The sequence below is a fragment of the Delphinus delphis genome, chromosome 14 (assembly GCF_949987515.2).
Source record: "Delphinus delphis chromosome 14, mDelDel1.2, whole genome shotgun sequence".
Classification (NCBI taxonomy): domain Eukaryota; kingdom Metazoa; phylum Chordata; class Mammalia; order Artiodactyla; family Delphinidae; genus Delphinus; species Delphinus delphis.
The window spans coordinates 39,785,624-39,805,404 of record NC_082696.1 but is presented as its reverse complement, the minus strand read 5'-3'; the positions used below and the strand labels follow the sequence as shown (position 1 = coordinate 39,805,404).

The following is a 19,781-nucleotide window of genomic DNA, read 5'->3' as shown; positions in this document are numbered from 1 at the left end:
AGACTTACTTTACTTTCACAGATTCTTTAGATGCCTAAACATGCAGAGGCAGAACTACAAAGATGCAATTTTGAAACAGATATTTGAAGATGTATATATGAACACTTAAATTTTTCACAAGGGCTTCCCTGGTGGCGCAGTGGTTGAGAGTCCGCCTGCCGATGCAGGGGACACGGGTTCGTGCCCCGGTCCGGGAAGATCCCACATGCCGCGGAGCGGCTGGGCCCGTGAGCCATGGCCGCTGAGCCTGTGCGTCCGGAGCCTGTGCTCCGCAATGGGAGAGGCCACAACAGTGAGAGGCCCGGGTACCGCAAAAAAAAAAAAAAAAAAAAAAAAAAAAAAAAAATGCCTTCCCTAAATCAGTCGGGTGACAAGTTCATGCTATTTTAGGCTTGAACCCCATAAAAAAAAAAAAAAAAAAAAAAATTTTCACAAATTTGTTTACATTGTATTATAAAATATAACTATAATAAATCCTGTAAAATGTATAAAGTCCTCCTTCACAAATTAGAAATAAGTCCTAAGAACTTACATTTTAAATAATTAAAAATAAAACGGAGAAGCAAGACAGGGCTGTATTTATTTCTACTCTAAAGAGTATTCTTAAAATAAAAATAGGTACAAAAATAATTCACAATGGTAGCTACAAGAACTACCATATTTTATAATGTTATTTCACCAAATTGCTAAGTCATTGTTCATAACATATTTATCAAATGAAAATGAAAGCCTTCTGGCTCCAGCTGAAGTCACTTTTCCACAATGTAATTATTATCTAGATCTTGCTTCAGTTTTCAATCAAAATCACCAATGAATATTATAAAATTAAGTTATAGTTCCTTCTCCATTTGTATTTCCAATTACCATGTAAGACCTTTTAAAAAGAAATAAAGCTGCAAGTTTCTCAGGACCAATAACAACGTCTCAGGAACAGAATGGGAAAAAACAGAAACAGGTACTACAGGTTCTGTGGAACAAGCTTTTCAAAATGAAGTTTGAAAGTAGACAAAACTTGGTGTTTTGAGTAACCTGGGGCTTTCTTACTTAACTCACACCAGCCAGAGCTAAAGTGAGCAATATGTCAAATTAACTTGCTCAATTTTCTTTTCTTAGCTTTTTCAGTGCCCTTTAGGAACACCATTACTGAGAAGCTGCTGTTGGCATTTACAGCACAAAAACTGATTTTGGAAGGCTGATACTACAATCGCCTAAATATCACAAAACTGAAAATTGTATGGTACCAGTTATTTCATCATACTAAAAGGAAAAATAGAGTCTGTAGATAAGCCATTTTTGGTTGGGGGAAAAAAAGGCTCCAGAATGGTTTTAATGGTTGATTTATATTTAAATATAAGCAATGAATACAAAATGACCTCTACCTATAATTTTTAAAACTTGTTGAAATTGCTGACTGAAAAAATTAATATTTTTGTGTCTTATCTTTCATATATTAAATGTGATGGTTACAAGAAAATAGAGCCTAGCATATTAATCTCACTGGAGCAGAGCCTTCTATTTAAATAAAACACTGTGTTGGTCATTTAAAACAATTTACAAATCTATTCTCTTAATGTTTTCAAGTTCAGTACAAATCAAATCTATCACTGAGTAAACCACATAACAAACGAGAGTCAAATGCGTATCAGTATGAAATAACCAATCTATCTTTTAAATGAACCATGTAGAGACTACATTTCATATGAAAAATTATAAATTGATATAGGTATCAAAAGCAATTCCTAGAAAAACAATTATGTCTGACGACGACAATTTTCCTACCACTTGCCATAATATCATTTGTTCCTCCATATGTAAAATAAGCAGTTATGGTTTTGCCTATTTTCCTTTATATGTAAAGACATAAAAATGAAGAAAACAATTGTCTTCCTTGTCTCTATGGAATCTCTCTGGCTGGTCAATTATTTACAATACTGCTGCTACTTTCCAAACTCATTGGAAAAAATATTTTAATCATCCTGGGAAGAAGGAAATGTAGGTTAAGACTAACTCTTAAACATAAAGAACTATAAATAAGCTAGATTTGATTCTAAAACAACCTTACACAACAACAAATTTACAAAAATGAATTCACTTCAATTGAGCCAATAGCTACTGGAATATATTATTATATTCAAAAACTCTCAGTACTGATTTACAATACTGTGTATTCACAAAGCATATGTTGTTATAGACACAGACAGAAAAGTCAAGTCCCTCTGTCTCCTTTAAAAATAAATAAAACATAAAATTAAATTGCGTGTTCCATGATCTATGTGCTTTGCACTCTAATGTTCCACATGTCTCTCAGCAGCACTGGTCGGTAGTTTTGTTCCAAAATTTCCATGTATTCAAAGTAATCACTCACTCGAAACCCATGCAGTGCTTCTTCCTGTCAAAAAATAGAAAGAGATGTTCATTCGCTTGGGTAAAGACACACAATTCTAAGTTAATGAATTTTAAACAGTTAATGTATCATTTTTTTTCAGCTATAGATGGGGGTTTTATGTTTCTAATAAATGTGTAACTGCTTTTTTATTTAGTAGGCTATATGTATATGATAGCAAAAAACCATGTCCCTATGAAACAAGGTTGCCTGTTTTCAAAACCAAAAATGCTTTACCGCTAACAAAAAAACAAGATAATGAAATCTTCCTAGTATTTAAGATATAATAGTTTCAATTATAGAATGATTGTTCACATTTGTAATTAGTAAAGACTCTAAAGCTTATCAAAGGATACTTATAATGTAAGAAATATCAGTTCTACAGCTACTGTTCATAAAATCTCCAACAGTCTGCAATTCATAATGTTGGTACTATGCATGTCTATACTAATTTGGAATTTAATGGTTAGTGTCCAAATGAGGCACTCAAGAATGAAAAATAGTAGGAGCACCCATTTAGAATCTTAGACACTTTTAGGAAATTTTATGACTATTTCTTTTAGTATCTCCAAATACTCGCTATGCAATGCCTACCCTTCAAGGTAACAACAAAAAAATTCTGCAAAAGAAACATGATCCCTTAAAAAAAAAAAAAAGAAAAAAGAAACATGATCCTTGGTTCAAAGTAATGTATTATGTTAGAAGTTTTGGAGGTTATAAAAAATTTGGAGCAATTCATGCCTTTCTGGAGAAAATAGCTTAAAGGCAAAAGCTACTAACAATAAACAATTCAAAAGAATAAAATATATTATCATATACCAAATATTGTGTTAGAGACAGTCTGTAGATGAGAGACATCAGTGTAGGGCAGTTAGGAAAACACCACAAATTCTCAGTAAGAATGGCTGTTTTTAAAGGCCTCAGATGTCGCTAGTCACTACTAGATTAGTAATGGTTCACAGCTTGCACATAATGGGAGAACAGTACACTTACTTGCCACATACCACCTAAAATCTGGGTAATTTGGGGGAAAAGTTAATTGGTACTTTAAAAAAAAAGTATTATTACTGATCTACAAGGCTGATATTATAATTAAGAAAACTAAATTATGTTAAGTTATATGCATAAGATTACACCTTTAAGACTAGAATACCCTCGAACATAAAAATTTGAACTTTACTCTTAATTTTAAAATACTTGTGACGTTATCCATTTCTTCATTTCTTCATTCATTAATCTCATTCATTCCCTTATTGTATGTAAAGTTCTTGGTTATACAGTGAAGACCCAAAGATGAATGAGACGAGTCTCTGTCCTAAAACATTAACAACTGAAGTATATATCATATCTCCAGTTTCATGTATAAGCAACTGAATCAAAAGGAAGATGTTCATCTTATGAATAGCAGAAATACTATGTAAATTTCTCTCTATCAAACATATTTCACTTTGTTCTTTGGGCAAAAAACAGGATTGAAGTAAGACCAATCTTACTGTTCAAGAATTCACTTTAAACGGTTAGAGTTGTAGTCACGGAACTATTTATGAAGTTATCCATTCTCTTCATTCAAATTATGTGTGATTTGACATTAATCACCCTTTCACTAAAACTATACCTAACTTGGAAAAGAATTATAGTAATGTGTTATTCTAACCAGAAGAAAAAAAACCTAATGCCAGAAAAATTGTCTTAGTACATATTCATGATTTTTAAAAGAATGCTTATTGTTCATTAAATGTGAATTACAATAGGAGATGACAGCATTTGAACAATACCTCTAATAATTCTTTCTGGGCAAAAATAAGCAAAACCTATTTTAACATCTTTTAATTATTGCTCCACTTGAACTTAAAAATAAAAACTACCTATGGAGAACCATAGCTATTACTTGGTTTAAAAATACTTTTTTCCTTAAAACATGTTTTTTGAATTATGGCTTCCATTTTGGACATTAATTTTAAAATAAAGAGAAAATACTCTGATAATTATACTGAAGACACACCCATAAAATGGCAAGTAAAGTTGAGGTCTTATTTCATAAGAGAAAGATAAGGCTATTAAGGTCTTATTTCATAATGAATTAAATATTCATTTTAAAAGGAATGTTTTTAAATTATACAGATTATTTAAAATTCACAGGCAATTTTAACTCTGAATAAAATTTTAGAATCTCTGAATTCCACTTTGTCTTCAAAGTGGAATATGTTTCATTTTATCTGAAATGTTCTTATAGCCTTTTCAGTGAATTAATTTTCTTTGTAATTATGACCATTTAGACTGCCAGCTTATCATTCAAGTTATAAAGGACCATTTCCTCAGAATACTGCTTTATTATCATTTCATTTATAGACGTAAGTATATTGGACTCTAAAAAAATATGAATTCCCTTATTCTTTAAATAGATAGGCATATGTAATTATATAAGGTAACATTATTCCATTTTATATAAACAGTGCACTATTTGTTCAAGTTTTGTTTTAATAAGTAGTTTGTCTTGGTTGGGAAGTCCATAATGAGTATACTGCATTTTCTTTTTCTTCCTAGTGGCTTTTCAACCAGTGTGCCTTCAATGATTTGCTTTTTTTCATTAATGTTGGGTTTCAAATGTTGAACCATCAGAAAAGCATTAAAAATCACCATCTTAAACCACAATGCTGTGTGTGTATTCAATTATATAATATGACATATACACAGTTTCCCTCTCTCCTTTGTACATAGAATCTAGTTTCAAGTATGTATCCACTGGTTTTCTTTTACTACTGAGAGCACTTAATTAGAAGTTCCACTGAATTTAGGATTTTTTTTTTTAAGTAAACAGACTGGTCAATAATACACTAGAAAGATCACAGGATTTGGATTCAGACCAAAAAAGGGTAAAAACTCACCTATATTAGTTACTAGATGTATGAACCTGGGAAAGTTTACAGATTCTCTAAGCCTCAATTTTACAAAGGCTGAATAACAGCATAAATTATGTTGTCTGAACTCTTTACCATGAATTATAAAGCCTTATGTGATCTGACTCCTGTCTCATCTCCGACCATTCTTACTCCCTCACCTTGTTTTGGCCACAATGGTCATCTTGACACTTTCTAAGTGGGCCAAGCTCATTCCAGCCTCTGAGCCTTTGCACTTGTCTTTCTTCTCATGTAGAAGGATTTTGTACAGAAATCTGTGCATTGCTTTTTTTCCTTTGCTTTATTCAGGTTTCTGATTAGCCTCACTGGGCTAATTAGCCTCAGAGTAGCCTTCACTGGGCTCTTTATCTAAACAACACCTATGAATCTCCCTCTCTGACTCCCTTACTGTGTTTGATTTCTTTATAATAAGATCAATACCTGAAATCTTATATATTTATTCACATATTATTTATCTACTGGTAGAATGTTAAGGTCAATTTGGCAAGGCCATGGCCTATTCTTGTGACTACAACGATGCCTGGAACACAGATGCTGGACGATGGTCAATGAGTAAGTGAGCAGTACCTGTTACTCCCTTTGCCGAGTGCCTGGCATTCAATAAGCACTCACAGTATTAACCGTGGTCATAATAATGTTTTTATTAACCTTTCTCTGAAATGGTTGAGCTAGATTTTCTTGATTGAACTGCCAATTTGTAACGTTAAGTGTGGACAGGCCCATTAAAGATTATTGACTCTAGTCTCTGCTCTTCAACCCCTTACCAAAAATGTAAGAGAACAATTCACTTAAAATATTAAGCTATTACTGTCCTTTCTTGCAACTTCTCAAGAATATGCCTATTATGGAAATCAAGCTATACCTATAATTTCAATCATCATTTTTATCAAAGTTTTCAAAAATAATTTCCAGCAGAAATGTTTTTAGACCTACTGCAAGCCCTGTAAATTTGGAATTTGAATTGCAGATAAGGACTTTCAGGGTGGTAAATAGATACAAAGCATGAAAAGATGAAGTGTGCTACCATGACATGCCTTAGTTTTAAGATTTTAGGACCAAGTTTAGGTATTTTCTGATATACCGTTTCCCTAATATTTAATTATTAATGCATTCAAAAGGTGGTTTTAAAAAAAGATAATAGCTCTTTATAGCGTATGGAGGAAAAAAAGTAAGATACATCACTTTGGGTTAAATTGGAACAAACAGTCAACTAATTAATAATCACCAGGAGGCATATAAAATAATTTTGCCACAAAAGGTATATAGAACTTACCATCCACTAAGGTAACTTAACAAAGGATCCATATTAACGTCATCTCTCACATAGGAAGCACCAAATTATACAGTTAGAGTTACATAAGAGAAGGGGTTTTGTGAACTTAGTTCTGCTCTTTACCCTTGCTGGAGATGACCTCTTGTGTGTTATGTCTGAACTATGATATAAAAAAGGATCTTCCTTCCTGGTCAAAGCGGTAGAAACACAAACAACCTGTAAGTCACGTTTCTTCTAGTATATTCTTCCTAGAATGTTTGGTATAATTAGAAATTCCTGGACCCAATATTTCCCAAACTTCTGAATCCCTTGTGTTCAACCTCCAAAGGTAACATTTTCACATATTCTAAAGGTTGCAAGCTACTTAAGATTTTATACTAAAATCTGACAACGTAGTTCTCTGTCATGAAAACTCTGTCTTAGTAGGTCTGGGAGGAATCTAGGTATATCAGTTTTAATAAGGACCCTAGTGATTTTTAAGATCAGGAAAGTTTAGACAGAAAGTGTAGTTCTGGAGAGAACACGATGTTCTTAAATATTTAGGATAAAGTACGCATTCGTAAAGAGTTTAACTCAGCTGAGGGGTACATGGCATATGTGATGACTACAGAGATGATTAAATTTTGGCTGGGTAAATGAGGGAATAGGCCTTGATCAGATACAACGTAAGAGAATGTTCCTGACATAGATCTGCAGTACATGCCTGGTATTACTACATGATATAATACCAAGATGTCTCAGGAGCTGGAGAAGAAAATGGGAGCAAAAGTATATAGTCTAGCAATGGATCCAGGAGAAAATCCCGTTTCCTTTGCTGTGTTGTTTGCACATTTTTTAAGCAAAGAAAAAAAAATACAAGAGAAGGATGAACAGGGATGTAGAAACTCAAATAACTGCTACTTTTTTTTTTAAAGCACTTGCAATGTGTCAGATAATGTTCTAGAAGTATTTTACAGATATCATCTCATTTAGTTCCTCAACAAGTCTATGTGATAGGTATTATTTCATGCCCAATTAGACAGATGAGAAAACTGAAGCATGGAGAGGTAAGCAACATGCCCAAGCTTACACAGAGTGGCAGAATTTAACTTGAGGTGGACTCAAGTGATATAAGGTCAATGCAGAAAACATAACTGAAAACCACAGTTGAATAATACTGAGCTTGTTGTGTCTGATCCTTTGGATGGTGAATTATTTTTAATACTATAAACACTTCTGTCTTTTGAGAGCTTAGAATACAATTATTATTATTATTTTCAGTCTGATCTCCATTTGTTACCCTGTCAACATGCTCAGGTAACCACAGCTGCAATAGTAACAACAACAAAAAACCCTCTTGACAATTTACTGATGGGTTGAAATTAATCTTATTTTTACATAATTATAAATTGATTTTGCCATAATATGCAGGATTTAGTTGAAGCATTTTAATTAAGTATTTTGAGTCTTCACAGCCTGATTTTCACTGGAAGGCAATCTTCTCCTAGCCTGGCATTTCAGTGAGGTTTGTCCCCAGGTTGAATTCATAAACTAAAACCTAGATCACTGTCAGCCTATTACCATGCAGAGGAATGCAATACAGCCAGTCTGGTAAAACAGTGGGTCTTCTGAAGTACTATCAAAGTAATTCTCCCTACAGTTGTTGCTTGTGTGTGTGTGTGTGTGTGTGTGTGCATGAGAGAGAGAGAGAGAGAGAGAGAGAGATCCATCCATTAAAAATAAACCAACCCAACTTTAGACTTTCAAGTCTGAGATATTTGAGAATATTTATTTTGTCAGATGATGTTTTTGTTTCTGGATGTTTGATGCCTACAGATTTTCTGAACCATCATCTGTCACAGAAAAACATTAGGTCCAAGGACTAAGCTCTTCAGCACACCTTTAGAAGTTGCCTTCTAAGTCAGCACTAATCTATCAGTCACCACAGTGTGGGAATAATGCACTTAGCTGCTCTATTATCCAACCCACATTCTTGTTGTGCCTAAAAAGATATTGTGAAAAACTCAGATAACACCTTGCTGATAAACTTATACCCATGGCATTCATCTGATCTTTTAGTGGTTTAATCAAATGAGGAAACATAAACAAGTTTTATTGCTTGCTTGTTTTTTTTTTTGTTTTTTTGTTTTTTTTTTTTTTTAGTAAACCTGAGTTAAGAAATTTCAAGTCATCTTTTTAATATACTGATCAGGAAGAATTGTTCAGTGGCCTACCAGAAATGCAAACACTGAGTCTAGATTCAATTACCTGATTTAAAATTTTGAGCCTAAACCAAAATGAATACAGAATGGGTTGGTATTTTGTCTATACTACATGCTTCAGACAGATTTTTATTCCTAAAGTAATATTTCCAACATGCCCCTTCTGTCAGTACATGAAACTTAAAACCGGGAAAAGAACTCCGTATTTTCAATTCTGGAATCATCTCATTATCTCAAGTTTCTCGGGATAACTGATAATACTGTAACTGAAAACATGCTTGGGGTTTTTCAGTATTTTGGAAACTAATTCAATTGGGCCTGATTATTTGAACTTATTTACCACAGTCAGATGCTTGTTCTATCCATTTTTATATAATGATTAATATCTTCCTTTTAAAAAGTAGTTTTATTACAAAAGAAGCACGGTCCCATTATTCAAAAAAAAAAAGTCCACATAAATATACTCAATAAAAAGTAAAAGTCCCCTGTTTTACTCTACCTCCTCTTTCCTCTCAGAAGCAGTCATTATTAAATAGTAGAGTCAGGGCACAACATGTAATCTATGTAAGAATATTATTATGGCTGTGGTATGTAGTTATATAGAGAATTATTGATAAGTTTTTTTCCTTTTGAACAAGTCTGAGATTTTGGATCAGATATAAAACATAATTTCCAAGGTTTAATCTCCCTAACTGTAGTTTAATGAGGACTTTTAAAATCATATATCTTTCTGACTAGGGGGATCTTTTGAGGGGAGGAAGAATAAAAATCACTTCCTTAATCAAAATTTCATGATTGGGTAATATGTGAATAAGTGAAAAACAGTATACATATGTTTACATACTTTGCAAAGAAGAGATTGTAACAGGGCTTAATGGAGTACTTAAAGGGGTATGTAAATGTATATTTCAAAATTAACTACATTGGAGTTTATCTCACAAGAAAAATACCCACCAAAAGAAATCAGTGACCGTGAGACCTACCTGCTGAAAATAAAACAAAAAATACAGTGAAGTCACGGTATTAGAAAGGTATTAGAAAGGCATTTTTCCTAATACCTCAGATGAATGCAAATAGCAGGAGTAAGAAGTAAGGTTAGTTCCATCCAAAATAACTGATAAGTATCTAATGGTAAAGAATAAAGATAAAATTAATTCACGTAGCAATTATCTGTCCACCTAGAAAAAACCTAATGTTGGTTTTGGTGTATGTATGCATATGCGTGCATATGTGTGTCTGAGGGTAGCAGGGGGAGGGAAACATATTTTAAATTCAAGGAAAGATTTTAGCTTAAAACAAAAAGTTGGATTTCCAGGAAGAATCACACACAGAGATATATTTATATATCTTGCATTTTCTAAAGTCCAGAGCTTCAAAAGTCCCATTATTGTGAGAAAGAAAGCAGCTATATCTTGCTTTAAAATATTAACTTATATATAGTAGTGACTTTTTTAAAAAGAGTGTTATGATAGAATCTTTCATGGAAACCTTTTATGAAAATATTTGGTAGTTTAGAAAAATATGAAGGTATAGGCAATTACATTAAATGTTTTTAAAAAGTATCAAAGCTCTGTATTAACACACAGTAACTTGAACTTTTATTGACTAAATAAGATATAGGAATATCAAAAAAAAAAAAAAAAAAAGCCCTTTTGGCACAGCATACTGGCTGAAAGCAAAATTTTGTAGCCAGGCAGCTTAACTTCATATCCCAGGCCCACTACTCTCTAGCACCACTCACCAGCTGTAAAATCTTGGGTAATTTACTTAACTCAGTGCCTTGGTTTCCTCATCTCTAAAATAAAGATAATACCTACCTCTCAAGGTTGTTTTTAGGATTTCATGAGTGTCTAGAAAAATATCTGGCATTAGACACACCATCAAAGTTGACCATTAACTTTCAGCCAAAATTTTTCCTCTAGAAGTAAAGTTACTTACTTTTAGGAAAACCTGCAGATCTTGAATCTGAGTGTGCTGTAGAATGTCTTGTTGTAGATGTTTGAATATAGCTATACAGATATACACTTGATAATCAGGACCAAGGAAAATACAAGTAGCAATATAATGGCAGATTTCTATCCAATCTAAATAATTCCAAAAACACTGAGTTATCCATTGCAGGCAAATCTAGGGAAAGAAAAAAAAAAGAATTTAGTTCATTAGAAAGCTTATAAAGCCATATTTGACTTTTAAAAAACAGTACCCAATAACTCACACAAAACCAATGAAGAGCTTAGCATTTAATCAAAACAGAAAGACATTTTGCATACAAGAAGCCTCATAAGGATGCTTCACCTATTTGCCTAATGTGTGAGAAAAGTTTCATGGCCTTGGGATTCAGGACTTAGGGGTAACTGGATGGTGTTCACACTGTTCATATGCTATTGCTAAATGCCTTCTTTAGTCATATTTTCCTCCTCTTACCATAACACCAGTCTGCTCTCTACAGATAACAAATGCTGAGACTATTTTAATTCAGAGATGGGAGCTTTTTCTATCCTACCTATAATCACAGCTGTATAATTATGCAGATGATGATTGCTAAATATGCATATGGACTCTTGGTGAATCAGAAAACAATTTAAACCAACTAGAATTATGTAACATAAAAACTGAGAGCTAATGAATAGAATTCAAAAATGAGACTTTTTACAAAAATCATTTACTTTACTTTCTGAATAATATTTTTCAGATTATAAAAGTAATACATACCCATCACAAAAACAAACAGAAAACTTTAAAAAATACAGTGATTAACATTGTTAATATTTTGGTACATTAATGTTGCAGGTGGAATTGTGTCTCCCCCCAAAAATATGTCAAAGTCCTAAACCCCAGGACCTATGAATGTGACATTATTTGAAAACAGCATCTTTACAGAGGTAATCAAGTTAAAATGAGGTCATTAGGGTGAACCCTATTCCAATATGACTGGTATCAAGGAAACTGAACAATCTGAACACACACAGAAGGCAGAAGTTGAAAGGACACACATGGAGAATGTCACGTGAAGACAGAAGATTGGAGTGATGCATCTATAAGCCAAGAGATATTTAAGGCTACCAGAAGCTAGGAGGGAGCCATCAAACAGTTCTTTCCCCAGTGCCTTCAAAGGGAACAGAGCCTTGCCAACACTTTTATCCCCCCAAACTGTGAGATGATAAATTTCTGTTGTTTTAAGTTACTGACTTTGTAGTACTTTGATACTACCATCCTGGGAAACTAAGACAATTACTTTCCAATATTTTTAATTTATGATTTACAATTTACCACTGAGGAGAGATTTCTTTGATTGAACCTCTCTTCCCTATAGTTTTGTTCTTTAGAGGTGGGAAGGAACGGAGGAGATATGGAGGCTTATCTCACTTTGTCATAGATAAAGTAGACATACACAAATTTTCCTTTTTTGTTCCACTGTGTTGACCTTTAAAAAGTATATTATTGAACAGTTTCTAAAATTTGCTTTTATTTCCCTGATTCAGTTTAGAGGGATGCTGCTTCTGCTTTTAACTGCCTTTATCAAGGTGTATTGGTTTGCTGAGGTTGTCGTAACAAGGTAACAGACTGGGTGACTTAAACAACAGAAATTTATCTTCTCTAGATTTTGGAGAAGCCCACGGTTAAGGTATTGGCAAGGTTGGTTTCTTCTGAGGCCTCTCTCCTTGGCTTGTAAATGTCCGTCTTCTCCCAACGTTTTCACATGGTCTTTCTCTTGTATGTGTCTGGTGTCCAAATTTCTTCTTATAAGTACACTGATAATATTGGATTCAGACCCACCCTAATGACCTCATTTTAACTTAATTACCCCTTTAAAGACTCTGTCTCCAAATACAGTCTCATTCTGAGGTACTGAGGGTTAAGACTTCAACATATGAATTTTGCAAGGGGGGTGCAGGGAGGGAAGGGCACAAATCAGCCCATACCAGATGGTATCATAAAATTTTTGTTTTCCATACATCATTACTCATGTCAACCATTAACCTTTTAATTTCAGGCTATTATAGGCATATCTTTTCATCTCATTTTCTGGTCATATTTCTTATTATTGATAATGCCAACTATACATGACCAAATATTTTCTTTTTTTTTTTTAACTTTAATTCTGTTTCAGGTATCAGATTTTCCTTTACAAATATTATGTTCCCTTCTATTATGTTTCAAAATCTTTTCATAGAGCCCATGGGTTAACTCAATATTGAATTAAAATATATCTGTGAACATCCAATATTTGTCCACAGGAAGGATATATTTAATTTCCTTTGGTCACAACTTTACTTTTCACTTGGCAGCAACAGGATTCTTCTCCTAGATCTTGACCTGGAGGGAAGGTTGGTATGCAAAGCTCATCACCAACTTCCACTGCCTAATCAAGTATCCACACAGTATAGCTCAGCTGCCCTGGGGAGGAAATATATCTCTTGCTCCTACTTGACTAGATGGCTTGAAAGAGTCAGTGGTTCTTTGACTAGAAGCAAAACGTTTTTAATTCCCTAATGCACTGCTGCCAGGCTTCTGTCTGTTCTTTGCTACAGATGTTAATACCAATCAACTTAGGGCCATGCTTTGTTAATGAAAATGAGAGACTCTGGATGAATGAAGAAGGAGAAACAACCGAAGAGTGAAAATTAATACAAATGATCCAAGTAGCCAGAGAAAGCAGTTCCCATTTAGTTGTCAGCTTCATAGGTGACTAGCAAGTCGACAGTAATGAAGGGGTAACAGTTTCTATCTTTTTTCTAGTTGGCCTATTCTACAGGTTGAATGGTGTGGAACTGTTAATCATCAACTCATTTTGACCTTTAAGCCTAGCAATTTTATATGATTCAAACAAAGATATCCGAAGTCAAAATACTTATTTATCCATAAAGCTTTACCCATGTTGGTTAAAAAAAGTTGCCCCCAAATCTGCAATTACTTATTTATTATACATAGTTTCTAATGCAGTGGCAATTTTCTGGCATTTACGCAACATTCATGCACTGTTTTCTATACAATGTCTATTTTTTTCCATTAAATGGAGAATAATACCAGCCTTTTCTACACATGGGAAATTTAGGAAAGGAAAAAGAGAGATTATAATTGAAAGCACTCTGAAAATATATCAAGTGCTATGTAAATGTTTTTCTGTAACAAAGGTACAAATGTTTATTATTTAACAAACATTTATGTACCTAATCTACAAGTGTTATAATTCTTCTGTGAACAAAAGACATTTAGTTCCTGCTCTCATGGGACTTATATTTAAAGAGGAGACATACACTTTTTAAATATATGACCTTCTTCACTTGGTAGGAACTGTATCTGCTATTGCTATTATATGTGTAAGATACTCCAGAATTATTAAATTGTAATAGAATTCTAAAACACTATTCCCCTGGAAGAATGCTGAACCATGAGTTAAGGAAGTAACTTCTCTATATTTATAAAATGAAATAGTCCGTGAATCAGCTGACAGTCTAGGACTCCAACAGGACAAAAGAAATAGTATGTGTCCAAATAGACATGATGAACTTTTTTCTTTAACATTTTTATTATGGAATTATTCCAAATATACAAAGAAGGAAAAAAACAGTACATGAACCAGACTTATCAAAGCTTCAAAATTCTGACTGGCTGATATGTCTGAAGTCCATTTTCCTGTATAGGTTCCCCCTCTTTAAAAATTTTAAGATAAAACACATCGTAAATTCCTATATGTTACATCTGTGTTTGCTTTAAAACAAACTGAATTAATTTTTCATTTCATTTACCACACATGACAAAAATAACAATCCAGAATAATAATACTAACATGACCACAAGCAATATAATTACTTAAAACAGTAGTATTTTTGCTGTTTTATTTGTCATTTAGACAATGTATTACTTGGCATGTACAGTCAAATTACTGTGTTTTAAAGTGCCTTTTAGGGTGTGGAGAAAAAGAAACCCTCCTATACTGTTGGTGGGAATGTAAACTGGTGCAGACACTATGGAGAACAGTATGGAGGTCCCGTAAAAACTAAAAATAGAGCTACCATATGATCCAGCAATTCTACTCCTGGGCATATATCTGGAGAAAACTCTAATTTGAAAACATACATGCACCCCGATGTTCACTGCAGCACTATTTACAATAGCCAAGACATGGAAGCAACCTAAGTGTCCATCGACAGATGAATGGATACTGAAGACGTGGCACATATACACAATGGAATATTACTCAGCCATAAAAAAGAATGAAATAATGCCATTTGCAGCAACATGGATGGACCTAGATATTATCACACTAAGTGAAGTAAATCAGACAGAGAAAGACAACTATCATATGGTATCACTTATATGTGGAATCTAAAAAAAAACGATATAAATGAACTTATTTACCAAAACAGAGACTCACAGACATAGAAAACAAACTTATGGTTACCAGAGAGGATAACAGCAGGTGTGGGAGATAAATTAGGAGTTTGGGATTAACTTATATACACTACTATATATAAAATAGGTAAATGACAAGGACCTACTGTAGAGCACAGGGAAGTATATTCAATGTCTTGTAATAACCTATAATGGAAAAGATTCTGAAAATAACATATATACACATATATATATATATATACACACACACATATATATGTATGTATAACTGAATCACTTACACAACATTGTAAATTAACTATAATTTAAAAATGGTTAAAAAAAATAAAGTGCCTCATAAGGTTATACTATCAAGTGGGTACTTTTAGGTTCATTTAATTATATGTGTTTATATTATTATATGAACTATTTAAATGACTCCAAAGTAAAAAGACAAAGTAAGGTATATTTCCTGACTCTTCAGCTTATTCTTTTCCCTATCCCTATAAGAAATCATTTAACAAAATATGATACATTCTTTCATGTTTTTAATACAAGGATATTTGTACATGTATTTATATCTCCACCCTTTCTCATACAAATAGTAATGTACTAAACACTCTTTTTTGTCTCCACCTTTTTCTCACTTAACAAAAGATCCTGTATATCACTCCATGGCAATATACAGAGGTACTTCTCATTCATTTTTATAACTGCATAGGGCTACCCTGTGGATAACCCATAACTCATTCAACAATCCCGTTTATGGACACTTGCATTATTTCTAGTCTTTTGATACTATATGCTATAAAAACATATTTGTACACATACATTTTCAATATTTTTGTCCATGTATCTCTGGGATAGATTTCTATAAATGAGACTGCTGGATGAAAGGGTAAATGCACATATGTTTTTGCTAGATACTGCCAAATTCCCTCTTATGATAAGTTTCAAAAATACACTATATTTTCAAAACCAAGCAGTTGAGGCCTTACAGTCATTGAAAAAATATTATTAGTAGTTTATGGAATAGGTTACAAAGAAAGTGAAACAAACTAATTATGTTTTTATAGTAAACCAATGTTCCTTACACTGAATTATAATTTGAAACATTTGAATGTCTTTTTAGGATAAAGAGGGAGGAAAATCACTTATACAATATGCATCAAAACGTACCACAGCCTTCCTAGAAAATTTTGCTCCTTAATCATACTTAAGCTTATGCCAAAGCACATTAAGATGCAACACTGAGACAAACATAATTATTTTAGCTGAGGTAAATTATTCTCACTTGTATCTAGATATAAAAAAATCAATCTTCAAAATATTTACTTAATTCTTAAGTAAAAACATTGGTTAGAACAATTACTTATGGATACCTGATTAGGTCAAAATAGGTATGCTCTAAATGATCAAGTTTTATGATACAAAGACACTTTTTAACAGCTCTTCTGGCATTATTTGTTCATCATAGAAAGAATATTAGTAAAGTAAGATGTGGTTTAAAGTGAAGTCCTCGCTATCAGGGTGATATCAGTAAGTCAATTAACTCACTTCACTGATCCTGAATTTCTCCATTTGTCATGAAGTTAAAATTTTAAATGAAATAAGATCTGGAAACACACTTTTTATACTGCAAAAAGTTGTTATAAATAAAAAGGTAGTATTTTTGGTGCACTTCTAGACAAGACACTGTGTCAGACACTTAAAGGACTTGAAGATAGGTCAGGCACACATACCTTTAAGGAACTTCAACTAGTAAGAAAGAGGTAAACACACAAATAACGATTCCACAAAGAAAAAGATATATTTCTACCAGAAGAATAATACAGAAACTGCATACAAATTCAAAGCAGAATCATCTACTTGTAGGTGATCCAAAAAGCTTCCATTTGGACAGATATCAAGGATAAATACCTGACAAGTAAAGATGGGGCACAAGGAGGGAGAAGGTATCATTTTAAGTAGCAACATCAACAATGTGAGGAAAGGGAAAGCTTGGGGACACGCACATTTAAGAATGTGACTGAACAAGGGGCATTCCCAGTCTTGAAATTTAGATTTACATTTGTATAATTTTGCATTTTACAAAAGCACTATGTCACAAAATATGAAATAATAAAACAGTTTTCTTTAATCGTGCTTTCATGGTGGGGGGTAAATATATTCAGAGGATTATCCATGTTAGCCCACTTGCTGACACAGTATAGTACAACAATCACTGATATGCAGAATCACGACCCCAAGGAAAAAAAGATAAATCATTAAAGATAAAGGGTACTTCTTAAAGCACGAAAATTACTAAAATACAATAAAGTTTTTTTTTACCAAAGAATAAAATTGGTCAAAAAGTTAGAACATGTGATTTTCTGTTCATTTAAAAAGAAAAAATATATATTTGAGTTTTGATTTTCCTTCCAATCTCAGTTACTCAAACTCTAATCAACAAATATATATTTCTAACTACATTTAATTTTTTGTATTCTAGTTAAGCTTATTATTTTTACTGTAGAGATCTGTATATTTTATTTAACAACCTGAGCACAAATTCCTTCATTAATCAACCAATCCCTTAGTGTCTATAAATACGCAACTTCAAAAAGCACCACTCCTAATTAGATGAGAATAAATAAGCTTTGAAATACAAAATTTGTACCCAAATAATTACTTAACCACATATACCTAGTTACTTAAAAGTTGTTCTCATAGTTCATAATTAGCAATAAAACGGCAAATAGTATAAACAAAGCAATGATACACACTTAAGGCACAAAATGATTAGCTCACATAAGGAGCCATTAAAAAGGCATTTTTACATTAGATAAATTTAAGAAACATACTAACATTACTACTCAGAAATAATGCAGTAGTTTTTATTAGGTAAACCTGCTACATGTATGCAGTTTCAAATTGATAAACATATATCAAATTGTTAAAGAGATGCCAAAATGATAAAGAGGTACCAAATTCATATAGTGGGGCCTTAGGTATTGCAAGTTTTTCCCCACAGTTTTTAGTAGTCCATTCTTAAAGGTTATATGTTAGCAATTTAATAAATGATTGGAGATATTAGACAATATACATCATATTAATCAAGACTAGAATGACACAAGGAACTCTCAGGAACATACTGCTCCCTGGCTTGAATTATTAAAAAAAAAATAGAAAGAATGGATTGTTGAGCTTATAGTAAATATTTAAGTAACTACTTCCAAGCAGAATTAAACATTTTCTGTTTCAAAATTCTCAGAAGTGTTTTAGGTACATACACAGTAAGAGCTAGAATTGGCACAGAAAGAATTGTCTTTTCCACTACATGCAATTCCTCTGTTATATTTAGACTTCTTATTAAACTTCAGGAAATTTAAAATTCAGCAGGCAGGGTAACCTAATGCAAGTAGTTGTAATAAATGACATAAGGTCTCTTCAAAATAAGTATAAAGGCACATATCATAATGTCAGGAACTATACTGTCTAGTTAAAAGAAAAAGACCTCCAGTAGGACAAATCCAAAGGAATGCAAAAATAGTTTACTATTAAAAAATCTATCAACATGTCCTATAAACAGGTCAAATAAGTTCCAAGATCAAGATAATCTTAACCATAAAGGAACTTGACAAAATTCAACATTCTCACTTGATTAAAGAAATCAAAATTCAATACCTTACATAGACTAGAAAGATTCTTCCATAGCATGACAGGGAAAAATACTCTCCATAAATAGTTACTACTTAATGGTGAAATGCTGGATGAACTCCCAGTAATCATTCAAGTCTAAAACAAGTAAGCCACTATTACTTAGTATTATACTGGAAAATTTTCCAAAAATTTTCTGTTGAAGTATAGTTGACTTAAAATGTTATATTAGTTTCAGGTGTATAACACAGTAATTTGATATTATTACAGATTATACTCCATATAAAGTTATTCTACAATACTGACTATAATTCCTATGCTGTAATCAACAAATATATATTTCTAACTACATTTAATATTTTGTATTCTAGTTAAGCTTATTATTTTTACTCTAGAGATCTGTATATTTTATTTAACAACCTGCTTACTTAGTCGTGTGCACTTCTTAAACCCCTTCACCTATTTTGCCCCTCCACTCAAACCTCTCCCCTCTGGAAACTACTAGATTGTTCTCAGTATATGTGAGTCTGCTTTTGATTTGTTATATATGCACCTTAATGTTCATATTCAGCACTATTTATGATAGCCAAGATATGGAGGCAAAATAAGTGTCCAAACAGATAAATTGGATAGAAAAGATGTGGTACATATATATACAATGGAATATTATTCAGCCATAAAAAAGAATAAAATTTTGCCATTTGGGACAACATGGAATGGACCTGGACAGTATTATGCTTAATGAAAAATTACATAATTAAAAAAAGAATGAAAGAGAAATAAAGTATATTAGAAGGTTGGAGGAAAAAATTAACAAAAATCTAGAAAAAAACATATAACCAAATTAACATACAAAAGCTAATGACTTTACTAGTTATTAATAATAACCAAAGAGAAAATAGAACTGAAAAAGAGATCAAGCTAAACTAATTAGAAATATCTGTAATGAGAAATGTACTACACCTCTTTGGAAAAAGCTTTACAACTTTAGTAAAATATAACATAAAGAAAATAAATGTCAAAGCTTACCA

The 19,781-nt window shown here is 32.5% G+C and overlaps 1 protein-coding gene across 4 annotated transcripts in view; it reads right to left on the bottom strand.

Annotated features, from left to right (window-relative positions):
* Positions 1 to 414: 414 nt before the first annotated feature.
* Positions 415 to 19,781, bottom strand: part of TBC1D32 (TBC1 domain family member 32) — a 179,804-nt gene continuing 160,437 nt past the window's right edge. For 2 of the 4 annotated variants that reach the window (XM_060030028.1, XM_060030029.1), the window contains exons 31-32: positions 10,714 to 10,902; positions 415 to 2,389 (exon numbers count right to left, since the gene is read on the bottom strand). In XM_060030028.1, the coding sequence (XP_059886011.1) occupies positions 2,270 to 2,389; positions 10,714 to 10,902 (309 nt within the window). In that variant the 3' untranslated portion in view covers positions 415 to 2,269. The remainder of the gene's footprint in view (positions 2,390 to 10,713; positions 10,903 to 19,781) is intronic. The other 2 variants (XM_060030026.1, XM_060030027.1) reach the window with 1 other exon arrangement.